The sequence below is a fragment of the Oryzias latipes genome, chromosome 16 (genome assembly GCF_053564925.1).
Source record: "Oryzias latipes strain Hd-rR chromosome 16, Olatipes_Hd-rR_3.1".
Classification (NCBI taxonomy): domain Eukaryota; kingdom Metazoa; phylum Chordata; class Actinopteri; order Beloniformes; family Adrianichthyidae; genus Oryzias; species Oryzias latipes.
This window is the reverse complement of record NC_136252.1, coordinates 33,321,009-33,343,272: the sequence shown is the minus strand read 5'-3', so window position 1 is coordinate 33,343,272 and position 22,264 is coordinate 33,321,009. Positions and strand designations below refer to the sequence as shown.

The following is a 22,264-nucleotide window of genomic DNA, read 5'->3' as shown; positions in this document are numbered from 1 at the left end:
ACGGCTGGCGGCTCGGGCTCAGAGTCTGGAACTGGTGGCTCGGGCTCGGGATCCGCGGCGGGTGTCTGGGGGTCGGGGTCCGCGGCGGGCGGCTGGGGGTCAGGGTCCGCGGCGGGCGGCTGGGGGTCGGGGTCCGCGGCGGGCGGCTGGGGGTCGGGGTCCGCGGCGGGCGGCTGGGGGTCGGGGTCCGCGGCGGGGGGCAGCGGGTTCGGGGTCCGCGGCGGGGGGCAGCGGGTTCGGGGTCCGCGGCGGGCGGCAGCGGCTCGGGGTCCGCGGCGGGCGGCAGCGGGTTCGGGGTCCGCGGCAGGCGGCTCGGGTTCGGGGTCCGCGGCAGGAACGGAAGGGGTGGCGTCCGGCAACCTCCTGGGAGCAGGAACTGAAGGAGTTGCGTCCAGCAACCTCCCCGGAGCCGGAACTGGTCGAGGTGCGTCCAGCAACCTCCCCGGAGCCGGAACTGGTCGAGGTGCGTCCAGCAACCTCCTCGGAGCCGGAACGGGTCGAGGTGCGTCCAGCAACCTCCTCGGAGCCGGAACGGGTCGAGGTGCGTCCGGGACCCTCTTAGGAGCCGGAACGGGTCGAGGTGCGTCCAGCAACCTCCTCGGAGCCGGAACGGGTCGTGGTGCGTCCGGGACCCTCCTGGGAGCAGGGACGGGAGGAGCTGCGTCCGGCAACCTCCTTGGAGCCGGAACGGGTCGTGGTGGGTCCGGCTCCCTCCTGGACGCAGGACCGGGTTGGGACGCCTCCAGTTCCACCTCCGGAACCAAAACAGGGCGTCGAGAGGGACGGTGGCGACGACGACGGCCCCTTCGCACAGCCAAACGAGGCCCGTCGAAGAAGGAGGCGGGGAGCTGACCCTCCAAAGTCCACTAGGACTCTACCCCCTCCTCCTCCAGGTAAGGGTCCTCCCACAGCCACAGGTCCTGGTCCAGAGGGTCCAGGAAGGACCGATGCCGGAGAACGTCACGCTCCAACCAGGAAACAGGGGAGGACTTAGAATGGGGGCGGCGGTGATGTGGTCGACCCCCCCTTACGGCCAGGCGACTCCCCTTAAAGTCCCTGTAGATCTGGGAAGAGCCAGGGGTCCACCAGAGACAGGTCCCCTCTGCTGGGTACTGGTAAGGCTGGTCCATAATGTCACGGGGGGAAAGGGAAGTACCCAGGCGCAGAGAGGAGAGGAGGCAGGAGGTTGCAGGAGAACGGGGTTTAATAACAAAACTAAAGACAAAACCAAAACCACTGCATACGGCAGGCAAAACTCGAAACACTAGAAAGACTCGAAACCGGGGAAATATACAATATGGACCAGCACAGGAGGAAGGGAAAGACAGCACTTAAATACATACAAGGCAACAAGACACAGTTGGAAACACTCAGGACTGATGGGGCAAGGTAAAACTCGAAACAACAACAAAACAGGAAATACTACAAAATAAAACAGGAAATCAAGGAACAAAACACAAAGTGACTGAAACCGTAACAACCATGGCCCATCTAAACAGGAAGTGGCATACTTTAAAAATATATATATTTTTTTTAATTAGGGGCATTATTTATCTGTTTGATACCCAATATTCTGTCAGACAAGTGTTGGCCAATACGCTAAATGATTTTCATCTTTTACTCTTAATCTTTATTTCTTGTTGGTAAAACATCAAATCAATGTAAGAGTTGACCGATAGGCAAAGCAACACAGGCGCACGTAAAAGTCTTCATTAAAAAAAAAAGACAATGCACCTTTTCATCCGGAGTGCCTTATGTACTGTAGCAGTACCTCTGCAGTGTGACCAATGGGGATTCGGTTCAGGGGCGTGTGAGGTAGAAAAGGGGAACAGGTGAGTGTGTGTTGCTGTAACACTTGGCCGTTTCTGGTTTTGCGGTGCATTGTGCGGTTGCTGCTTATGGTGTGTTTGTTTGGACATTCTTACATGTTGTTTTTAGTGTGTCGCCAGATCTCTTATAACATGTTTTGTGTATGTCGGCGTGTATATTTGTGTATGTCACATTATTGTGTATGTCATCTTCTTTTGGTTGTAGTGCTGCTGCTGCTGCTTTGGTTTGGATGTACAAAATAAATAAAAGGACGTGAACCTGTCCTCTAGTCCACTAGACGTTGCTCTGGTTTCTGCCGTCGCGGCACGCACCTGCGGAGGTACTGCTACAACGTGAAAACATTCTGGCTGTGCCAAAGCGATTTTGAGAGGTACAGGACGCCCTGTCAAAACGTCAGTCTGTTGTTTTACGAGTAGCAAACAAGGTTGGTTGGTTTGTAAATACGCTAACATGTAGCGTGTTTTTTACGTGTTACTAGCAGGGTTACGTCTGTTTTTTCGTGTTGCAGACAAGGTTAGATGTTACAAATGAATACGCTATCGTGGCTAACGTGTAGCGTGTTACAAACAAGTTCTAGAGTACTTCACTGCGCCTTATACAGAATGTGACATCAGTTTGAAGACAGACCATTCATTGATAGTGCGCCCTATAACCCTATAGTGTGGAAAATACAGTACATTTAAGCAAAAAAACATTATTAGGTTCAGAGGTCCACTTGTTTTACTGGAACTCCCGTCAGTAACCAGAATAAATCAACATGATAGCAGAGGATACATTAAAAATAACTAAATCAAATTGCATTCTGAGTCCAAACTGCTGTTTGCCTCCAGCTTTTCAGCATCTAACTGAGTCATTTTAACAGCTGCCTCTGCAGCAGCAGCTCATGATTAACATTTAAATCCAGACAGAAACACTTTGACTCACCTGTGCATCCAGAACTCCACATCATCTGGATGCAGCTTGATTGATTTGTCATTTTACTCCGAATTATGGCGTACAAAGATACCCTCAACTTTTCGAAATGAATCACAGATGGTGAGCTTACGTGTTAAAACAGGTTCTGATCATTTTTTTATCTATCAGATTCAAATGTTTTCTTCTTTTAAAAATGTCTGTAGCTTTTTATCAAAACCTTCAAGTAAACAGTTATTGAATGATCGATGGCCATCTCCTTAAAATGTTGTCTTGGTTTTTTCTTTACATCCTTTATCCTTTATGTTTTGACTTTTTTCTTGACACGTTAACCTTCAGTCTGATTTGTTGTTTCATGTGAACTTGAAATGTTTATTTCCGGGGAATCCTGATAAATTTTTTTCTAAAGTTTGTTTAAAGTTTTCCAGCACAGAAACATTAGGAATTCAAAGACTTGACTGATCTCCATAATGTGAACATTTGTTCCCTTAAAGCGTTTTTCTGTTTTCCTCTGCTGAGCCTCAAATCAGAAACCAGCCACTCTGAAAAACAAAACTGTGACCAGAATATAAAACACTACTTTTTACAGCCTTAATTCTTTTGCTAACATTTAATTATATTGTTTCCCGTCTCCCTGGGAGAAAAAAACTCTCTCCCCCCACATTTATCATTCATTATATGTCCAGCATGTATGCAGCAGTGGGTCGCTTGGGACGGCGGGATGAACAGAAAACAAAAACAAACAATAAATTTCCTCTTGCCTGGAAAAAAAAATCACCCACTCCGAGCTTTGCCTCAAAACATCCTGCTGGTTTCGAGTTTACTATCAGATGGACCGTTCCCTTTGAAAAGAACGGGCTAAAAAACTTGAGTTAAAAGGGAAACTGGTCTCTGCTAATAAACTAGCAGCTGCATTTAACTGATTTCCTTTGGTGTGCGAGTCAGAGCAGAAATCAGGCTCCAGAGCATTCAGTAAGAAAAGAACCTTCTGGAAGCTGACCAGCACTCATGATGAGCAATCAGAGGCCATTGTTTGGGTAATTGGAGAGGAGTTCAGCGTGACTCCATGGCACAACATGGCTGATTGTGTTTGAATTGTTGCTGATTGATTTCAAGGGCCTAAAGCCAGCCCGCCAACATGCTGTTTGTCCCGCAGGTCACAGGAACACGAAACCCACCAGGGAAAGGACTTTCAAATTAAAAGAGCTGTTCACGCTGGATGGAAATGTTCCGTTCATGTCACAGCTGGGAAGGCGTTTCTTTAAAAAAGGAATCAGGTCGTGTTCGAAAATATATTTCCTCAAGTTAATACATGTAGAGCCGGTGGCGTAATGGTGTGATTGGAAATCAAAGGTCTCAATCTGACTTCACCATGTTTCTCTGTTAATAGCAGCTTCTTTGCCCCTCAGTAATGAACACATTTGACTCATTTCTATCAATGCATTGACTGTATGAAATCTGGACTGAGTGACCCCTCCCTCCTGGCGTTCCAAACAGGAAGTACCTGCTGGCTCCAAGTAGCTTAAATCCAGTAGACTGCTAAAGAGAAAGAGACGTGTTACTCGGTGGCGCTGGGCCCCAGGCACGGCGAATGGCCTATTCTTCTGGTGGGCTGGAGCTCCTGTGCCTCCCTGATTTCTGGCATTGGGGGCTCCTGTGGCGGTCTGGCTGGCCCTGGTGTGGGTGGTGGACGTGATTGCCTAGCAGGCGGATTTCCTCTACCTATTATACCAGGGGTCGGGAACCTATGGCTCGCGAGCCATATATGGCTCTTTTGATGGTCACATGTGGCTCGCAGACAAATCTTTAATTATAGTTTTTTTTTTTCATTAGACCAGTCCTTCTCGGGCGCGATGCGATGCCAGAGGCGCGCAGTAGTAGCAGTGCTTAGAGAGAGAAATCTGCGCCAGCGCTATCAGTTACTATTATCTATAATATCACAGAGTTTGTACCAGCTGGAAACCTTTGAATTGACGTGCCTAAAACTGCGCGCTCCCGTCTCTGAGAAAGAGCGCGCAGATGCGGGGACGGGATGTGTGAGGAAGAAAGCAGAGGGTGGGGGTGAGGGGTTGTGGGGACAGGCAGCAGGTGAATCGCGCAGGGATTGTAAAAACGTAAAACCCACTGCCTGTCACTCACTGCGGCGTGTGAGTATATGTTTGGCTCCCCGTCTGCATGTGAGCAGTCTTTGTCACATCTACAGAACATTCAGACCTATGATCACGTTTAAAGTCTCAACGCCTGCATGAAGCAGAAACTCACCACGGATCAACCAGACTAGACCATCAACAAAACTACCACGAGAAATACTCATCATTTATTAGCAACAGAATAACAATGTTATTAAAAAGAATCCACAGACTTATTGTACTTTAAAAATGTTGAAATTAAATCAAATGCACACATTCATTTGTATATTTAGTTTTAAACAAATTGTCGCGGACTGAGTTGGATGGCTGTTGGGCCGCGTTAAAAGTTCTGGAGTTCATTGAACGCGTCAAGCAGAGATCTGATTGGCCCTCAGTTCTGTCGCTCAGCCTGTTGTTAGGTAGTTTGGACCAATGGGGTTCAGCTATGGGCCGAATAAGGGAAATGGGAGGGCTGGAGCGGGAGTAGGGGAATATAAAGTTGGGAGACGCGCTCTCGTCTCGGCGGGAGAGATTCAGGAGTTGCTGAATTAATTGAACGGCCTTTGTTGCGGTCTGCAGTAATTGGAATAAAGAACTTTAAAAGAGGTTAAGTCTCCGTGCCTCAGTGTGGGGAAGGGACACTACATTATTGTATGGCTCTTTCGAAATTACATTTCAAAATATGTGGCGTTTATGGCTCTCTTGGCCAAAAAGGTTCCCGACCCCTGTATTATACCGTACGGGTGTCGGGGGGGGGGGGTCCTGGCTATCATTGCCACTTCGGTGAACAGGAGCTGCTGGTCCTGTGGGTGTGGTAGCGGCTATGTGACGAGAAGTGTTGGCGTGGCTGGAGGTTGTGTCCTCTGGTGGAACCAGACAGTGAATAGATGTGTTGGACCCAGGTCGGCACAAATGGTGGTTGATCCTGTGGACAAGGAGGTACCGTAGTGGTGAGCACACAAGAGAGCTGAACGTAGGTCAAGGTAAAACTTTATGAGGTTCTAGATTAGCGAGAGACCAAGTACTGCACCAAAGAAGGCAAACGAACTGGCGGTAAATACTGGAGCAGGCACATCCTAAATAGAGGTCCACACAAGGAGAGCTGATGAACAGAGTGCAGACAGCTGAGTCCAATTAGGAATGGCCAAACCCACGGACTAGGTTCCTGGAGTACTGCATAGTACAAGAAGAAGAACAGAGAAGGGAAAAGGTAGACCCCAGAGCATCAAGACATGTTGAAGACGAGGATGATGATGATTCAAAATCCAGGTTGACCTCCAGTGCAATAAGACAGAAACCATATCAAGCAAACCTAAACCAAATAATCCACATTGCTCTAAAAGCATGTCATAAACCCCAAATCATTCCATACACCAGAGGCTGGTCCTAATGTGTTTGATCTCTGATGAAGTCAACAACTTTACTAAAGGATAACCAAGTCTGCTGGTAAAGAGAAGGTTAAACTTATCTAAGCCTAAGATGCTTTCTCATTGGGTTTTTTATATTCCTGCAGTAACTCCACAACCCCATTGTGTCCCTAGTTGTCTTTTTGAAAGCAAAGCACAGCTGGTTTTGTATTGAATGAAAGAAAATGTGTGTCCCGGTAGGAAAATAGAGCACTTGTTTGGTTTATGAAATGTTCTTCAATAACACAATCATGTTTTGGCGTGCGTCAAATCCATCAGTGTGTGTGTGGCCCTTAAAACTCACCAAAAACAGGCCCTACTTACTGCCAGCAAATCCAACACACTTTGATCTTTCTGTTCAGGCAATAAAGGCCTCTTTACAGCTAGACTGTGTTCTCCTGCTGCAGATATTCAGGGAGGAGATCCCGGTTTAATGTGTTTACCAAAGCCACAGAACTCATGCAGCATTCACCAAATCCCATTAACATGTGGGGACTCTGGTGAGGGTTAGGAATTCTTCAAGGGTCACGCTACAACCCTCATTGCTCTCATCAAATGACTTAGTCACAACTGCCCTTAGGGGTAGATATGGGCTGTTTGTGGGGGCAAACAAATCTGTATAAGACACGCCTGTGACCCGCACAAAATGTCACGGTTCAGAAACGCTTTTTACTATGGGCATGCTGCGGGCGACAGGTCATAGAGCAGTGTTTTTCAACCTTTCTTTGAGCCACGGCACACAAAAATCCCGCGGCACACCAGCATCCCAAAAAAAAAAAAAAAAGCAGAAACTCATAGTCTGTTTTGATCTACAGCGCCCCCCCCCCGGCATTTTTGTGATAATTGTGGCAGAAAAAGCAGGAAGTTGCAGATGTTTTTTCTAAAAGATGTAATAAAACTTAAGTTACATACAAACTGTATGTTTGTTGTGGTTTCAAGACGTGTAACAAGGACGACTCATTGTACGCTGAGGCGCTGTCCCTTTAAGCCAATGCATCATGGGAGATGTAGTGTGAAAACTGCGAGAAAACGGCAGAAAGACTCGCGTCTCTGAGCTTCATGGTTTTGTTCACTTGTTCCACGGTCTGACACCAGATTCTGTGGAAAGCTACACCGCTAAAGACGAGCTTTAGCTGGTATTTTTGTTGGAACTGAGTGTGTTATGAGCTAAATTGGAACAAGGAAGTGAATACTTTAAAGACTTCTGATTGGTCAGACTGATGACATGTGATTAAGCCTTCAAGAATGATTGGCGGAGTCGTGGAGACAGTAAAAGCTGCGAGACTTTTCAGATAACAGTTATAGCTGCAGCTAAATCGCGTCACCGTCAATCTTATAAAAATGTCTTTAATAGAATCAAATAAACACAAAGAAAAAAGTATTTTATGATCTTTCATATTCCTAACTACTCAGTGTTTTATCAGGACCTGTTTGGATGAACACAGAGCTGATTTCCTGGAGATGGGAAATGTTTTTAGATCAATTAATGAGGGCAATTTTCCACGGCACACTTGACCATCTCCCACGGCACACTAGTGTGCCGCGGCACACTGGTTGAAAAACACTGTCATAGAGAACACTTATACAACACGTAGGGCCCATTGGTTTGCTTATCTTTTGCCCGCAGACGGTACATACCTCACGGTAATGGCAGCTGTGACTAATACTTTAATAACTACTAGAGTTTGGCACAAGGGCACTTCACGACAGCGTCACCCCGTACATCATGAGTGGGTGTAACTTACCTTTGCCTTAGAAATACTCTACAATACACTTACCGCAAAAAAACATGAATGAAATAAAATTAGTATACTTTTATACTAAAAATAAAAATGTTTCTTTGCGAATTTCTAGCAAATTTACAAATGTACCTGTTCTACTACATGGAGAGAGTGGCAGGGGTTTACCCAACACTTCAACACACAACATTCCACACCAGAAATGCAACGAAAATTCTTTCAGGTTGATGTAGTGTCACATTGAAGTCACGGGGAAAAATCTTTTTTTTTTTTTTCCTGGCTGAAGATGCGATCATCCTGACAGACCTTCAGAGGAGACGGAGAACAGCTCCCTGCCGAAATCTGCAGGGATGTGGGGGATCCTGCCAAAGAGGACATCTCATGGTGAAGCACAGTCGGTGGAAAACAGGTGGCACAGACGTGGAGAGTGTTAATAAAGCAGTGAAAAGACAGCTGAACGCACTAAAAGGCCGTTTCAAAGTTCACCGGCGACCGTGTGATGTTGAAAGCAGATGTTTTTCACATGGCAGCAGCCGTTCTCCCGCTCCGTTTGAGGGAATAACTGAAAGTATGTTAATGGCACGCACACAAGCTTTTTCTCTCAGGATGAACTCGCTCCAAGCTTTATTAGGACGAAGATTATCTGAGACGGGGGCTGACACCACAGATGTTTTTGCTGGACTGGAACTGGAACGGGAAGGGGGTCATTTGGATCCAGCACTTTGTGGCCACCAGCTGTACTGGATTCCCAATTTGGGTCCCACTTTGAAAGCATAAATCTCCCTGCGCTTCATAAACTGAAATGTCCTTGCGAAAACAGCATAACTAGCTCTTTTAGTGAGTCTGCCAAAAAAAAAGGTCATTTTTCTTTTTTTTTGTCAAAGTCTTCAGAGATAAGATCTTTGAAGCACCTCAATGGATACTTGCTGTTCTAAAGCCTTGACTGTTGTTGTTGCTTTTGCTGACTGTGGTTTTTTTTGTCTGAGAGCTGAGTTTTTATTAGGTTATTACCTGAGACACGCTTCCTTGCTTTTTCTTCCCTGCAGCTGATTTGAAAGCGTTTGTATCGTCAGGAAAAGCTATAAGAGTCCGTCCTGATTGAACGCTTTCTGTGACATTTCAGGAGGGCGACGACGACACGGGGTAACACAATTTAAAGCCCTGAAAGATCACTGAGCATCAGAGGCTTCTGAGCCACAAGTTCATTTGTCAGTGTTTAATGGACTATAGGGAAGCCTTTGAGAAAAAGAAGAAAAGACTGGCTGTCCTTAATCGGAAGGAAAATAGGCAGAAGAGATGAAGATGAGAAACAAAACGGTGGTTCTGTCAATATAAACAAACGGCTTTGGTTGAGCAGGAAGAGGAAACGCACGCCTGTACATTCTGCCCCCCCCCCCCTTTCACTGCCCTGACATTACGCAGAAGCAGAAGGGCAGGAGGGCGAATGATTTGCACAAGAGTCACAGCTCCACCTGGTGTTCAAAAGCAGGGAATGCATGACGTTGAGAGATTACAAAGCATCCAAAATCCTTAGCATACAGCGCAGAAGGACGTTTCCTGAATGAAACTGGGCTTTAATGAAAACACTGCAGCTCTTAAACTCATTTACTCAGTAACTTTATTTCATTTAGAAAAGTAAAAACAGTCTTTCAAGTCACAGTTTTTTGGGCATCTTTTAAAAATTACAGTATAAATGTTCAGCATAAATTTAAATCAAATGTTACTTTTTTTATTCCTACATGATTTGACAGAAATGTCAAAGAAAAGCCACACAGATGGAACTTTATGCCCATTTTGTGACTTTTTATTTGTATAACGTATTACAAATAAATAGTTAACCCCTTGATATCACCTGTGATTCAGTAGATGCTAACTTAAGGTCATTCTGGAGCCAAAGTGTCAATAATATAATTCCTCTAAATCAATGCTTCCCAACCCTGGACCACAAATTCCCACACTAACGGTTGTTTTTGCCCCAAGGACACTTTGACACATGTGTGGCAGGGCGGGAACCAAACCTGTGATCTTCTGATCACAGAGTGACCGCTCTTCCACTCCACCACGCCCCAGAAAGCCCCTCTGTGTTATTTTTCCCTCAAGTCGGATTCATTTCTGCATGCAGCTGCGTATGTCAGCAGGCGGACGCTCTGCAGCCCCGTGCAGCTGCCAGCTGAACGTGGGGTCCCGGTGAATCAGCAGACGAGTGCTGCTTCCGGTGACGCGGCAGGCCGGCCTCTGCACGAGTCCCCATCCGATCTGACGATGAAGAGACACTTCAGCCCGCTTTAGCCGGCCTCTGCACCCTGTTGCTTCCTGAGCGGAGCAGGGGTGACCGGGGAAACACGGAGGGCCAGGTTGTAGATTGTTGCCGGGGTTAAACTTTACCCACAGGATTTCCATCACAAAAGCCTCCTCAGCAGTAAGCAGACGTGACCTCGGGGCCTGCCAGCGACGAACTGAGGAAGTGAATCCCCCCCCCCATTCAGGCGTAGGCCTAATAGGTCGCTGTCTGTCACACCGAGTGTCCGACCCTTGACACACCTCTTTCTGCTCTTACAGCAGCCAGAATCCCGTCATTATGCTGCTCTAATGGCTGTGGAGGGTTTTCCAAAAGAGCCTCATTAGAATGAGGCCGGCGCGTTTCGCACTCATCCAGATCTGAACTGACACCGGCGCCCATACCTGCCAGCTCTCATGAGCTTTAGAGTTGACAGCAGCGGCGGATCAACTGATGTCTTCCAAAAGATTCCTAATCACATCCCACTGTTTTAACTTTATCTCTATTTATAGGGAAATACCAAACGAAATGGATTCATTTTTGCTCTGAGAGGGTCGTGGAGGGTGCTGGAGCCTATACCAACTGCATTTTTTGTTGTTTTTCGGAGCTACACAATATTCACCTTATTTTTTTTTATTTGTTTGTTTTTTTAAACCCGTCCCGTCCAGCAGCTGAGCAACAGATATGAGCTGTGAATATCTTTAACATTAATGTTAAAAACAAGGGGTTCTGTAGCTTTGGACATACAGGGTGTATATTTGCATAAACCCCTTTAGTATTTGGCGCAAAACGTAAAACTTGGGCGCAGATTCATTCAGATCAAAGTTTCTTTCCAATGGCGATAGGTGGGTTTTGACGATTGTGGTTCCGATTGTGGTTTCATGTAAACAGTTTATTCCGATTGTGAGTCACTATTCCTCTGGTTTTACGTCATGCGCAAACGGTGTGGCACTCCAGAGGAGGCCTAGGAGAGCGAACAGGACCGGCCAGACTTCGTGTTTGCGGGCGGGGTAGGGTGCTTTGATACGCTGTGCGCTCCGTTCGGACGCTTCGGACCGCAGTCCGTTCGGACGCTCTGCGTGAGCGAGCTGTCGGACTCAGGAGAACCGTGTCTCTGAGCAGAGGGGGCGGCTTTTCAAAGCAGAAATGCCCCGCAGTCTTTAGAAACCCTGTCAACAATCATGTTGTTACGCCCCCTTCTGTATCTTGGGGTACTTAGGGGGCCATAACATAAATAACTCAAGTTTGGCTACCAAATTTAAATTAACACACACACCAAACAAATGTCTCCAAAACCCCACCTCCAACTGATCTCTCCAGCCAAGGTCTGCCTGAGGGTTGGAGCGTTCGCTGCTCAGACAACTGCTCTCACAAAATGCTCTTGGCCTCCAAAGCCAACAGGACACCAACTTCAAATGCCAATTTTATGGCCCAAAAGAAAACAAACTGTTAACCAATGTCTCCAAATACAATTGAATCTGAACAAAACCCACATATCAAATATGAACAAATTATGAATAGTTAACAGATCCCGGACAAGCCCCCAATTATGTTTTTTTTTTTTAAATCAAATACACAAAACACAACAGAACCTAACACACCAAATACGGCCACAGCCGTAACACACGTGAATTTGTGTTTCTAGTCGTGTCCAGACAAAACAAAGGCTAATGTCATTGCCACATATTTACGTGCTCCACATCGCGGCGTTGACCCCTTGGATTATAACTTCATCGAAAGCTAAATGTTGTTAGCACGTATTAGCTTAATCCTAACTCTTCCTTGTGGTGCGTTCGGCCAAGAATAAAGCACTTGCCGCACGGATTTAAACAATTATGAGCAAACAAGTGCTCAATAATAATCATACCAACAATAAAAGCACATTTAGAAGATCATCTCGCTCTATGAGAAGACGAAGCTTGTTTGTTTACTATGGAACTCAATATATCTTCTTTTACAGCCGTTTCGAGTATTTTAGAGAGTTCTGCGCGTGTCCAAATGATTTGTTCCGACTGAAAGCGTGGCGTATGCAAACGTTTGTTATAATCGGATCAAGTTTTTTCTGGACCCGTGCATACAGTTCAGTTCTATTCCATTTGTCACAACAGAACAGTTGTTATGACAATCCTCTTTTGACACAATCACCTTCAAAAGACACTTTAGCTGGATTGTGAAGTCATTTTTGTCTTTAAATAAAAATCTAACTGACAGAGAAACTGTTATTGAGCAGAAGGTTGCACTCCATCCAAATGAGTGATTCAAGAGTACTTTAATAACAACTGCAGAGAGAGGGACTTTCATTGGTTGAGGAGACACACAGAACAAAGTTTGTTAACATAAAAAGAAGTCGCTGATAACATTCATCCAAAACCAACAGCTGGAAGCGTCCCCCATTCAACCATTCATGCATCCTTTTGGCAGAAATTCAAGCAGAAAGATTCTCCCTGAAAAACAAACATCTTCTATTCAATAAATGTCTTTACAGACGGAACACGAGCAGCTCAGCCCGAGCCTTTATGTGTTATTGATCCCTGAACTGTGATCCCATGGGGGGCGTCAGGCTGTGAAACATACTGGTTAATCAGGATGAATTTGAGAATATTCTACCCAAAAACACACATGTCTATAATTAACTGACGTTTCATTTCAGGAGGAGTACTTTTCACACCAAGAGCTGGTTTGGAGCCAGTTATCGGGCAATTTATTTCTGGTAGTTTACAAGAGAGCTTCCCTTTGGGCGTTCCTTAAGATCTCTGTGAATCTGCTTTGGAGAGGTGAGAAGAAAAGAAAGGAGCTTCCAGTAAGTCATTACCTCTGACTGAGGGGTTATTAATGCAGACAATAAAGGCTGTCGCTCTCAGCGGTTCATGGTTTACACTTATTTTGTGGGCTTTTAGCTGAGACATACACTGATTGTGCAGGAGAAGGGTTTGATCGGCAGTAATAACTATTTACTGATGTGAAAATACGACACCTGAGGGTTTGAAATACAAGGATTTTCCTGAATACATGGACAAAAAAAGAGTTTTTCTGGAATCTGAGAATAGAGTTCAATTTAAAAAAAGTTTTTTGTTGTTGTTGTTAAGCATGGAGGCAGATCGATGATGGTTTGGGGGTTCATGTTGCCTTAAGGGAGAGAATGCTGCTTAAACTGTAAGGCCATAAACAGTCATGCAAGCAGTACACCAGATATTGTACTGTATTTATGTAATTTTGTTGTTGTTGTAGCTTTTAACCAAAAAAAAAAAAAGCGCTTCTCTGGAGTTAGAAAAGGGCAGAAAAGTCTCATTTTACCCTGTGGTCATTGATTTCTGCTGGTTGGTGTTTCTAGAACTGAAAGCAAATCATTAGTAAGTTAAGAAACAAAGAAAACTCACATCTTTAATGTGTTAAAAGTACTGTACTTTTTGACCATAAGGTGCAGATAAAATCCTTTCATTTCCTCAAAAAGCGATAGTACGTCTTATGTATGAATTCTGGTTGTTTTTTAGTGAGCTGGATTGAATTTTGCCCAAAAATCTGAAAAACTATGAAGCCGCATATCTGGATTGATTGACTGATGGAGCATTTTGGGTTTTGTAGTCAGGAGCTCACCGGAGTGATCCGTACTGAGAGTACTGAAGTGAAAAAGGGCCAGTATTGTTTTTCTATTCTTTGTGGTCCCACAATATCTACACAATGTTAACAGTTATGGTCAATAAAACTTTAATATCCAACTTCCCATCAACCCTTTTGACCAACTGCCTTCCTCTTGGCCTCTCCAGGCATTCTGGGTAGTGTAGTATCATCTTCTGATCTGTTTTCAAAGCCTCCCAGTTGTCTTTTATTTCTGTTTTTGTCATTTTTAGCCAGAAATCCTGAAAAACCCGTGTCGATTTCCAGGACATAGTTTCTGCAAAGCGCCAGGGGTTCACTAGAGATCCACCTCTGAGTTGTGGCTGTTGGTGTGGAAGTTAGCCTCCACTTATTTCCCTTTGTTTACACTCTCTCCCGCTTGATCCAGACCAAATGAAGTGGCATCGGTCCGGACCAACGGACGTTTCCGGCCTGAATACACCCTTTAGTTCACAGCCTCCTGTTTCAGACCGTCGATGAGTTTTTTTATGCTAGTTTTGAAATGCTGCTGCTAATTTAAATGGTCCTGTGTCGCAGCTCAAGGCCAAAGTTTGATGGTCCTGGCTGAAAACAGATGCTTTACACAAAGTCCGGCCCTTTGGTCCCCCCAGACGCACGAGGGTCACATTTGTTCAGGGGCAGCTGTGCTGCAGAGCCGTGCATCACCACTAAAAAACCCTCCGCAGGTCACAGTCGTCCCATTAGCATGTCAGGTTCTGACCCTACCATGCATCTTCACCAACCTTTGGATTTGAGGGATAAGCCCCCGAAAACGGTTCCACACAGAGGTTTTCTTGTCTGACAGTCGAAACCTCCTTTTTTACATTTCAAACACTTCCTTTTCTTCCAAACATCAAAGCTTCTTTTCAATTGTTCAAATTCTTTTTATGCATATAAAAATGCAAATATAAATGTTTTTTATGGCTCTAACTGGAACGACAGAAGATTTTGCACAAAAACTGACTTAAGCCTCTAAGACAAGGAGCAGGAACCCACATGGTTCCAGTTAGCTTGTTTCAGCTGTTTGCCATCCGCCATAATGAGAGCCCTGAAAGGCGGGTGAACGCGGGACGGCGTTTGTCCCCCTTTAGCCAACACCACAGGGGAATCAGGGTTGTTCAGCAACATCTCAACCCCAAAGATAAACATGGGACAGCAGATGTGAGGATCCGGTTTGATGTTCGACAAGGAAACATCCTCCATTTGTAAAACTAACCATGTCGGCGTGATGCGAAGGGAGATTGTCTGATCTACGGTGTTCAGTCGTCTAAATGTTAAAAAAAAAAAATGCTTTAGGTTTAGAGCCCTTAGGAGCAGAGTCATAGCTTGAGTTTTAAGATGGTTGTTCCAGAATGGATCTTGTGCGGTTTCCAGATATGTGAGAGTTCAGATAAGCAGAAGCTCATCTGAACTCTCGATTTCAACCTAAAACGTATCAAGATTAAAGTACAGATAATTGCTTTAACATTTATTTTGTTTGAAGTGACCCTGATATGAGCGGGATAGTGGCCTTCAGGGTGTCTACTATCAGAAATGAATGCACTTTGCGGGAATAACCGTCTGGCGTGGAGCTGAGGACGATTCACGCCTCTGCGTCATCCATTCATTTGACACCTCGTCTGGCTTTGTGTCTTACTTAATTCCTACCTAAAGCATCAGAGACTGGATGCTTCTGTGGACCTTCTCTGGTATCACGTCTTCTTTTGTGGATATTACTAAATGGATGTTTTTGCGCCATAACGTATATTAAAATGATCCACCTTCTCACCAATCAAGGAGCGACTTTTACTGGAGTTCTTGGTGGGATGCTCCAACGTCATGCTCACTTTGAAAGAGCGTAGCAGAAACTTCTCCCTGCAGCCGGTTTCCTGTGGCTGCAGTTTGGGAGGCGGGGACGCCGGGAAAGTGAAACCATAATGTGAGCGCCGCGGCGAGTCGTTTCTAATAGGTTCATATGTCGTCTGCGGCGCAAACCTGTGCACACAATCCAGATTCTTTATCCATAGAGATCAAAAAGTTTTAAGACACCAACATGTGCAGCTTAACCCTAGAGCACCATCGCCGGGTGATTTCCAGCAGAGTAAAACGAGTTATATGAATATTTCAATGTGTTGCGTGTCCAGGAGTCTGTTCCTTCACCAGGGAAGTCTCACATGTCACAGGAATGGGTGGACCAAAGACCAAGTTTATAGTATCGTTTTATTAATTTTTTTAGGAATTTTTGGTTCTCAAATTCCTAATTTTTCCGTCATTTTTGAGCATGTTTTTAGGAACTTCCTGTGTTGTGTTTTGTTTTTTCATTTTGTTACACAAACCACAGTTGAAAATCAAACAAAAACACTGTAATTTCTCACGTGTTGTCAAGTTTTGATGAGTTTTTATACTTTTTGTTGGGTATATTGTGTCCGGTAAAAATTACCTTTTTATACTGAAAGTATTCTAGGGTTAAAGCAGATTTAAAAAAAATTGTATCTATTGTTTTTATTAATTTTTCTTGAACAAATCATTTCAAGGTTTTATACTAAACTAAATTGAAGTGTTTTTTTTTTCTCTCTCTTTTGGGAAACTGGAAAAATTTGTCCAGCTTGCTCCTTTTCCCTGAGGGGAATATCAGTTCAGAGCAGAAAAAGAAAAAAATCCCTCCACATTTACTTAAAATGAAACACAGAGAGGCTGCAGTTTCTGCAGAACCGTTTGAACGTCAGCAAAATCCCAAAAGGTGAACGTTCAGTCAGTTGAGTCAATAAAGCTGCACTTCCTGCTGCAGAGCCGCAGGTCATGTCTCTGCGTGTCTCAACAAAACCCAAACTATGTCAGTGTTTGCAGAGCTGGAAGCATCAGTGACACGGCTTAAGGAGAGCGAGGAAAATGCTTAAAAATATTAAACAGTCCGCCGGTAACGGACCGCTGACGGTGTTTCTGACGCCTTATGGCTGCTTTCTCTGTCCAAACGTTGCCTTTACTGTTTGTACAATCTTGTCTCAAAATGAGGCTTTAAGCTCAGTGAAATGTTGATTCTGTGGCAGTTTAGGCGAAACAAACACGGTTTAACATTAATCTCAACTATTTCACAGCAGGAGGTTTCTAGGATGAGTTCAATTATATATGTTTTTTTTTTTTTTGTCTTTAAAGGTCAAAAATAAAATAAAAACATCAATGAGTTTCAACATTTTTCCTTTATGCTAATATTTAATCCTTTAGTCAAAGATTCACAAGAGTTTCACTTTATCTTTTGGAGTTAAACTAAGTGCAAATTACCCCACCAATAGGCCTGCACAAAATACCACAAATTTATCGTTATCGCAATATCAAGCTGTGCAATATGCATATTGCAATAAATGGTTACCTTAAATGTGCTAAAACAAGCTTATGGCTACTTGATGCATTTAACGAATTTAATAAATCCCTTTATACCAATCAGATGGAGCCCTTTAAGCTGTTGCAATGATGATTTTGGTTATTTTGTTTCTTTGTTTATATACTGCAAATTATATCGTTATCGCAATATTAATCATCAATATCGCATATCACAAGTTTTTCTCATATCGTGCAGCCCTACCCACCAATGACTGTTTTTAAACTTAATCTCTGTGTTTTTATGCTTGGTCTATTCGTCTTTGCTCTCGCTGTTCATTAAAAGCTCTGTTTTTCACCTGAATCGTCATCTGCAGAGATGATCTGCCATGAAATGTCCGGTCAGGCTTCAGTCTTAGGGGTCACCGACACATTGCCCGCCTTTCTTGTGAATTTCTTATTTGTGCCGACTCATTTTAAATGAGTACTTGTTACAGCTCATACGTACACATTTTCAAGGATAGGCAGGTTTTTGATAGACAGGTGGGTGGAGTGCTGTGAGGTTGGGCAGAGCAAAAGTACCAGTCTGTGTGCCCCTCCCACCTAAGGCTTTATTTTCATTGTTCAGAATGAATGGATGCCATCAGAGATGATCCATCCAGTGTAGCAAACGTCTATGGTCAAAACACGGACGTCAATGGTCAGATTCCAACCTTTAGGACTCAGGACTGTCCATCAGAAGTGAAACAGTACATTCATCCCAGGTGGTCGTGGTTATCCAGACTACTGCAAATCTTACACAGACGCACACCTGTTTTTATTTAACTGGCTTTTTTTGCAGAATGCCCGGGTTCTGCTGATCCTCATCCAAAACACTGAGGGGGTCAAATCTGACCCCACGTCTACAGTCATAGTCAAATTAGGATTATTTGACTGTATTTAAAGGAACATTTTTGCAGAAATGGCAGAAGATTTTCATCCAGAGCTCTTTGTGGTTTCACGCTGGGAAGACACGCATTTATCAAGCTGTGGGGGGGAACCCCCCCCCATTAAAATCCCCAGCCCTGCAGTAGACGGCGCTTTGAGCCAGGAGCCTGTCTGTCATCCTGCAACCGCAGCATTGATGGAAGATGCAGAATGACATGCTTTGAGTATCCGCACTGCTCTGCTGCAGCCATGTAACTGTGGTTTCAGTCTGTTCTGCCAGAGAATGAAAGCAAACCACCGGCGTGTGCATCTGCTGGGTCCCACAACCCCCCCAGGCTGTGTGCACTGCAGCAGGGAGGGGCCTTTCACACATGCATAATGCATGCTCTGAAGCTGTGACCTTGGTGTTAGAAAACAACGTCTTAATTATTGTGCGGCTCTGATTGGCTGCTGTTACTTTGGGACTCCGCCGCGTTCGTGAAGCTCCTGCTTTCATGCAAGAGGACTTTGACCGTCTCCTCCACATGAAGCTGCGACACAGAGGTTCTCTTCTGGGGAGACAATAAATCTCAGGGCTGATGTTCTTCGCTGCCCCTCCCTCACGGTGAAGCTCAGCATGTCCTCCAAGGACTTCACGAAACACCAGAGGAAACTCTGAACGTTTTCTGGACTTGTACCTGACGCAGAACTGCGGGTTTCCAGCGAGTCCGGTTGGAAAGTCTTTCAGGGAAAGCTGCTCAACCACAGCGAATCAGAAGGAAACATCCTGAAGAGCAGCGGGGTCTCAAAAGGTTTGAGTTCATCCTGATTAATTAGGTTAATCCAAATAAATATAAAGCAAAAACAACATTTTGTTTCTTTTGGATTTTCAGGACCGTCATAGACCACAAAATACATTTTTTTGTTGTTGTTAAAAACTGTTGAAGCTCACGGCATCTGTAAAAATGTGAAAATATTCTGATTTCTGAATTCAAGCGGTCCAGACTTTTCCACAGACTTCCTGTTTTAAACACGCCTTGCTGCAGCGCAACATAGAGACCTCATGGGGAGGTTTGTACCGAAAACGCTGCAAACCACAACGCTTGTCAGAAAAGGAGGCGCAGATGACAATTAAGGAAATACACGAAAGATTTTACGATACTTTTAGCTTTATCATCCAACATTCATGAACCCACAGGAATCTGTTCTTCAACTAGGTTTTAAATGGTTGATGTGGGAGAGGCAGATGGTCTTCCTTTCAGGTCATCCTATAAAGTCCGGCTGAAGAACAGAAATCCTGCCATCAGCTCACAACCATTGGCTGTTGATAGATTCCTTTCAGTGGAAGGGGTGTGGACTTTGAACGCCCTTACTCCTGATTGGCTACATAGAAACGTTGACTCGGACCACTCGGCCCAATCACCGTCGACTGGCTTAAAGATGTTGAGGTGTCGCGGAAAAATAGCAACTGAATTGGCTTCCTGTTGCTGGAGCCAGAGGTGAAGGCGTTTTCTATGGGTGACATCACACACAACCCGTCCAGTCCATGCTCACAACCCAACCAAATCATTGTGCAGGTTGGGTTGACCGTCCTCAAGATGGTTGGGATCAAGTTACAGACATAGAATAGATTCAATCTAAACCAAATGAAAACAGGAAAAATGGAGATCAAAGCAAACAACAGGTGGCTCCAACGAACTGTGTGTAGAACAAAGATCAGACAGCGTGGGGTGTTCTGGGTGTTCAGTCCTACCAGTCCACAGACCTCCCACACACTCCAGCACACGGGGCCACTCTACTGCTCACAGACATGTATTCACTGTGTCTCACGGAGCTTTATAGTGATCCAGACGACGGGCTGTGAGGTCTGATTGGTCAGGCCTCCACCGGGTAGTCAGTACGTAAAAAGTAGGGCTACACGGACAGGAACCGTAAAGATAAGAGATTGTGGGCCGTTGAGTTAAAAGGATCTGTTAGGAAGGGATGAAGGAACCTAGAGGTTGGTTTTGACGTTTTTAGGACGCAGTCGTTTTGTTTATAGTCCCCCCACTCCGACTCGTACTCCTGCACAGTAGACGGACATCCATCCTTAAACGTAAGCTGCCACCCGCCAATAAAACCCAAAAGAAAATATGAAGACAAGAAGGACAAAAAAAGAGGGATCTGCATAAAAACAAACATGAAAGAGAAGGTGGACACCAAATAAGATGAAGATGTCTTGGAGGATTGCACTTAAAGATCGACTCCGATCATCTTCTCATCTGTTTTCAAAGCGTCTTCTAATGATGATTATGCTGTTTTTAGCCAATTGTCGTTTTGTAGGACAGAGTTTCTGCAGCACAGCAGTAGGTCTTTAGAAATTGTACTCTTGGTTGTTGGGCGCGACTGTGAAGAAACCCCGCCCCCACTTCCCGTCCCTGTTGCTGAGAGCTTTCTGTTTACGCACTCTCCCACTAGCTTACAGCCCCCAACCTAACATTAGCAGTGGAACAAAAATGACGAGCAACATTGGAGCTATCCGGCCGTCCAGTTCTGATCCAGATTGCAGCTCAGACGAGGAAAACAAAGACGTTCATGGATCTATTTGTCTGCAAGTGGATGCATCAGAATGGGGCGGAGCAGGGAGCCTGTGGCCCCGCCCAGTGTATTTTCTATGTCACAAATACGATGTTTATCAAACAACAGTTTTCCTTCTGCTCCTGATTCACAACAAATTGAACAAAGAAATAATCAGTTTTGAGCAAAATTGTCTTTATACATAAAAATCAGAAAAATGCCACAAGAACATGTTAAAAACACAAAAAACATCATTTTCATCGGCGTGGGCGTTTAAGGGAGGAGCCATTTAGAACAGCTTGACCAGCTTTTTACATTATGGTGATAAAACAGAAACGTATGAGTATTTCCATTGTTCAAACAGAAAATTTTCTTCTTCTTTTTTGGGGATTAGGGTTACTTTTTATGCATTAATACATTTAATTGTATAAATGATTTGTAGCTGCCAACAGCTACTTCAAAAATATTTGAAGCCACCAAAATCCAGGTAAAAAAAAATAAACCCAAACCTTTATAGACATTTTCCTGCAATAATACCAATATTATTAAACAGTATAGCCACAAATATATATTTCATACTAATTTAGGTTTCTGGTAAGCAAAGTTGAACCTTTATTTAACTTGGTAAACTTAAGAACCCTTTTTTTTATTTACAATAACGCCCGCTGGCATTTCAGGACCCCCCTCCCACCCCTAAGGGGATTTTGGAAGGTAGAAATGTGACATAACTTTACCTGTGCAGGTAAGCTTTCACCTTCTTCATTACAACACAAGCACAAATATATATATTTTTAAACGTAGTTTAAAGAGGGTTGAATTTGGGCGTATTGCCTTAAGTTTGTATATTACCTTAAAATAACAAAGTCCTACCCCCCTCCCCCCTGAGATAAAGATGTCCACCTGTGATTCATTCATGTGGCCTTCGCTGCCTCTTGCAGGCTACTTGTCCGCGCGCGCGCGCGGGCGGGCAGCGCGCGCTGGTCGGGAGCGCGCGTGGAGGCGGTCCGGGCTGCCTGGGTTTTTTTCTGTAATCGCTTTTCTGCCGCTGAACCTCCAGTTAAATAGCGAGGACACGGGAGCGAGCAGGCGGCCGTGTGAGGATATACTTTTTTGGTACCTTGGGATTAACGACGCGGAATCGAAGCATCGACGGCCGACCTCCAGGTAAAAACAACAACAACAAACAAACATCGACCGCCCGCGCCTCGTCGAGCAGCCAAAGTGAGCAAATGTCCCGAGAAAAAAGTGTCGTTTTCACGGAGGAGGAGGAGGGAAGGGGGGTGGATGTGTGGGACGAGCCTCCCTTTGTGCCTAGCCAGGGTCACTGATCCCCAACGCTCAATGTGGGCACTGCAGAAACGGCGAGGGTCCCCCGCGCGCGCCTCTCCGCCGCCGTTGGCCGCCCTCCATCCGCCTCTCCGCCGCTTTTTGGGGCGACAGAAGCGCCTTCCTCCCTCTCCAGCGCCTCCATTAAAAACCCGCGGCCTGTTTGGCTTCTGTCTAATTTTAACTCCCCCCCCCCCCCCCCCCCCCCCCCGTCAGCGGCAGCCCCGCTCGCCGCCCCCGGCCTGTAGCGTTAGCTAGCTGCGTGTGCTCGGC

The 22,264-nt window shown here is 45.1% G+C and overlaps 1 protein-coding gene across 9 annotated transcripts in view; it reads left to right on the top strand.

The window, feature by feature from the left end:
* Nucleotides 1–22,264, top strand: part of ube2e2 (ubiquitin-conjugating enzyme E2E 2) — a 137,688-nt gene that overhangs the window by 89,641 nt on the left and 25,783 nt on the right. For 4 of the 9 annotated variants that reach the window (XM_078933280.1, XM_078933279.1, XM_078933275.1 and 1 more), the window contains one exon: nt 8,303–8,425. The exons of 4 other annotated variants lie outside the window; for them this stretch is intronic. In XM_078933280.1, coding sequence (XP_078789406.1) covers nt 8,398–8,425 — 28 coding nt within the window. In that variant the 5' untranslated portion in view covers nt 8,303–8,397. Of the gene's footprint in view, nt 1–8,302; nt 8,426–21,604; nt 21,830–22,264 lie in introns of those variants that run through there. One more of the 9 variants, XM_023964623.2, reaches the window with a different exon arrangement.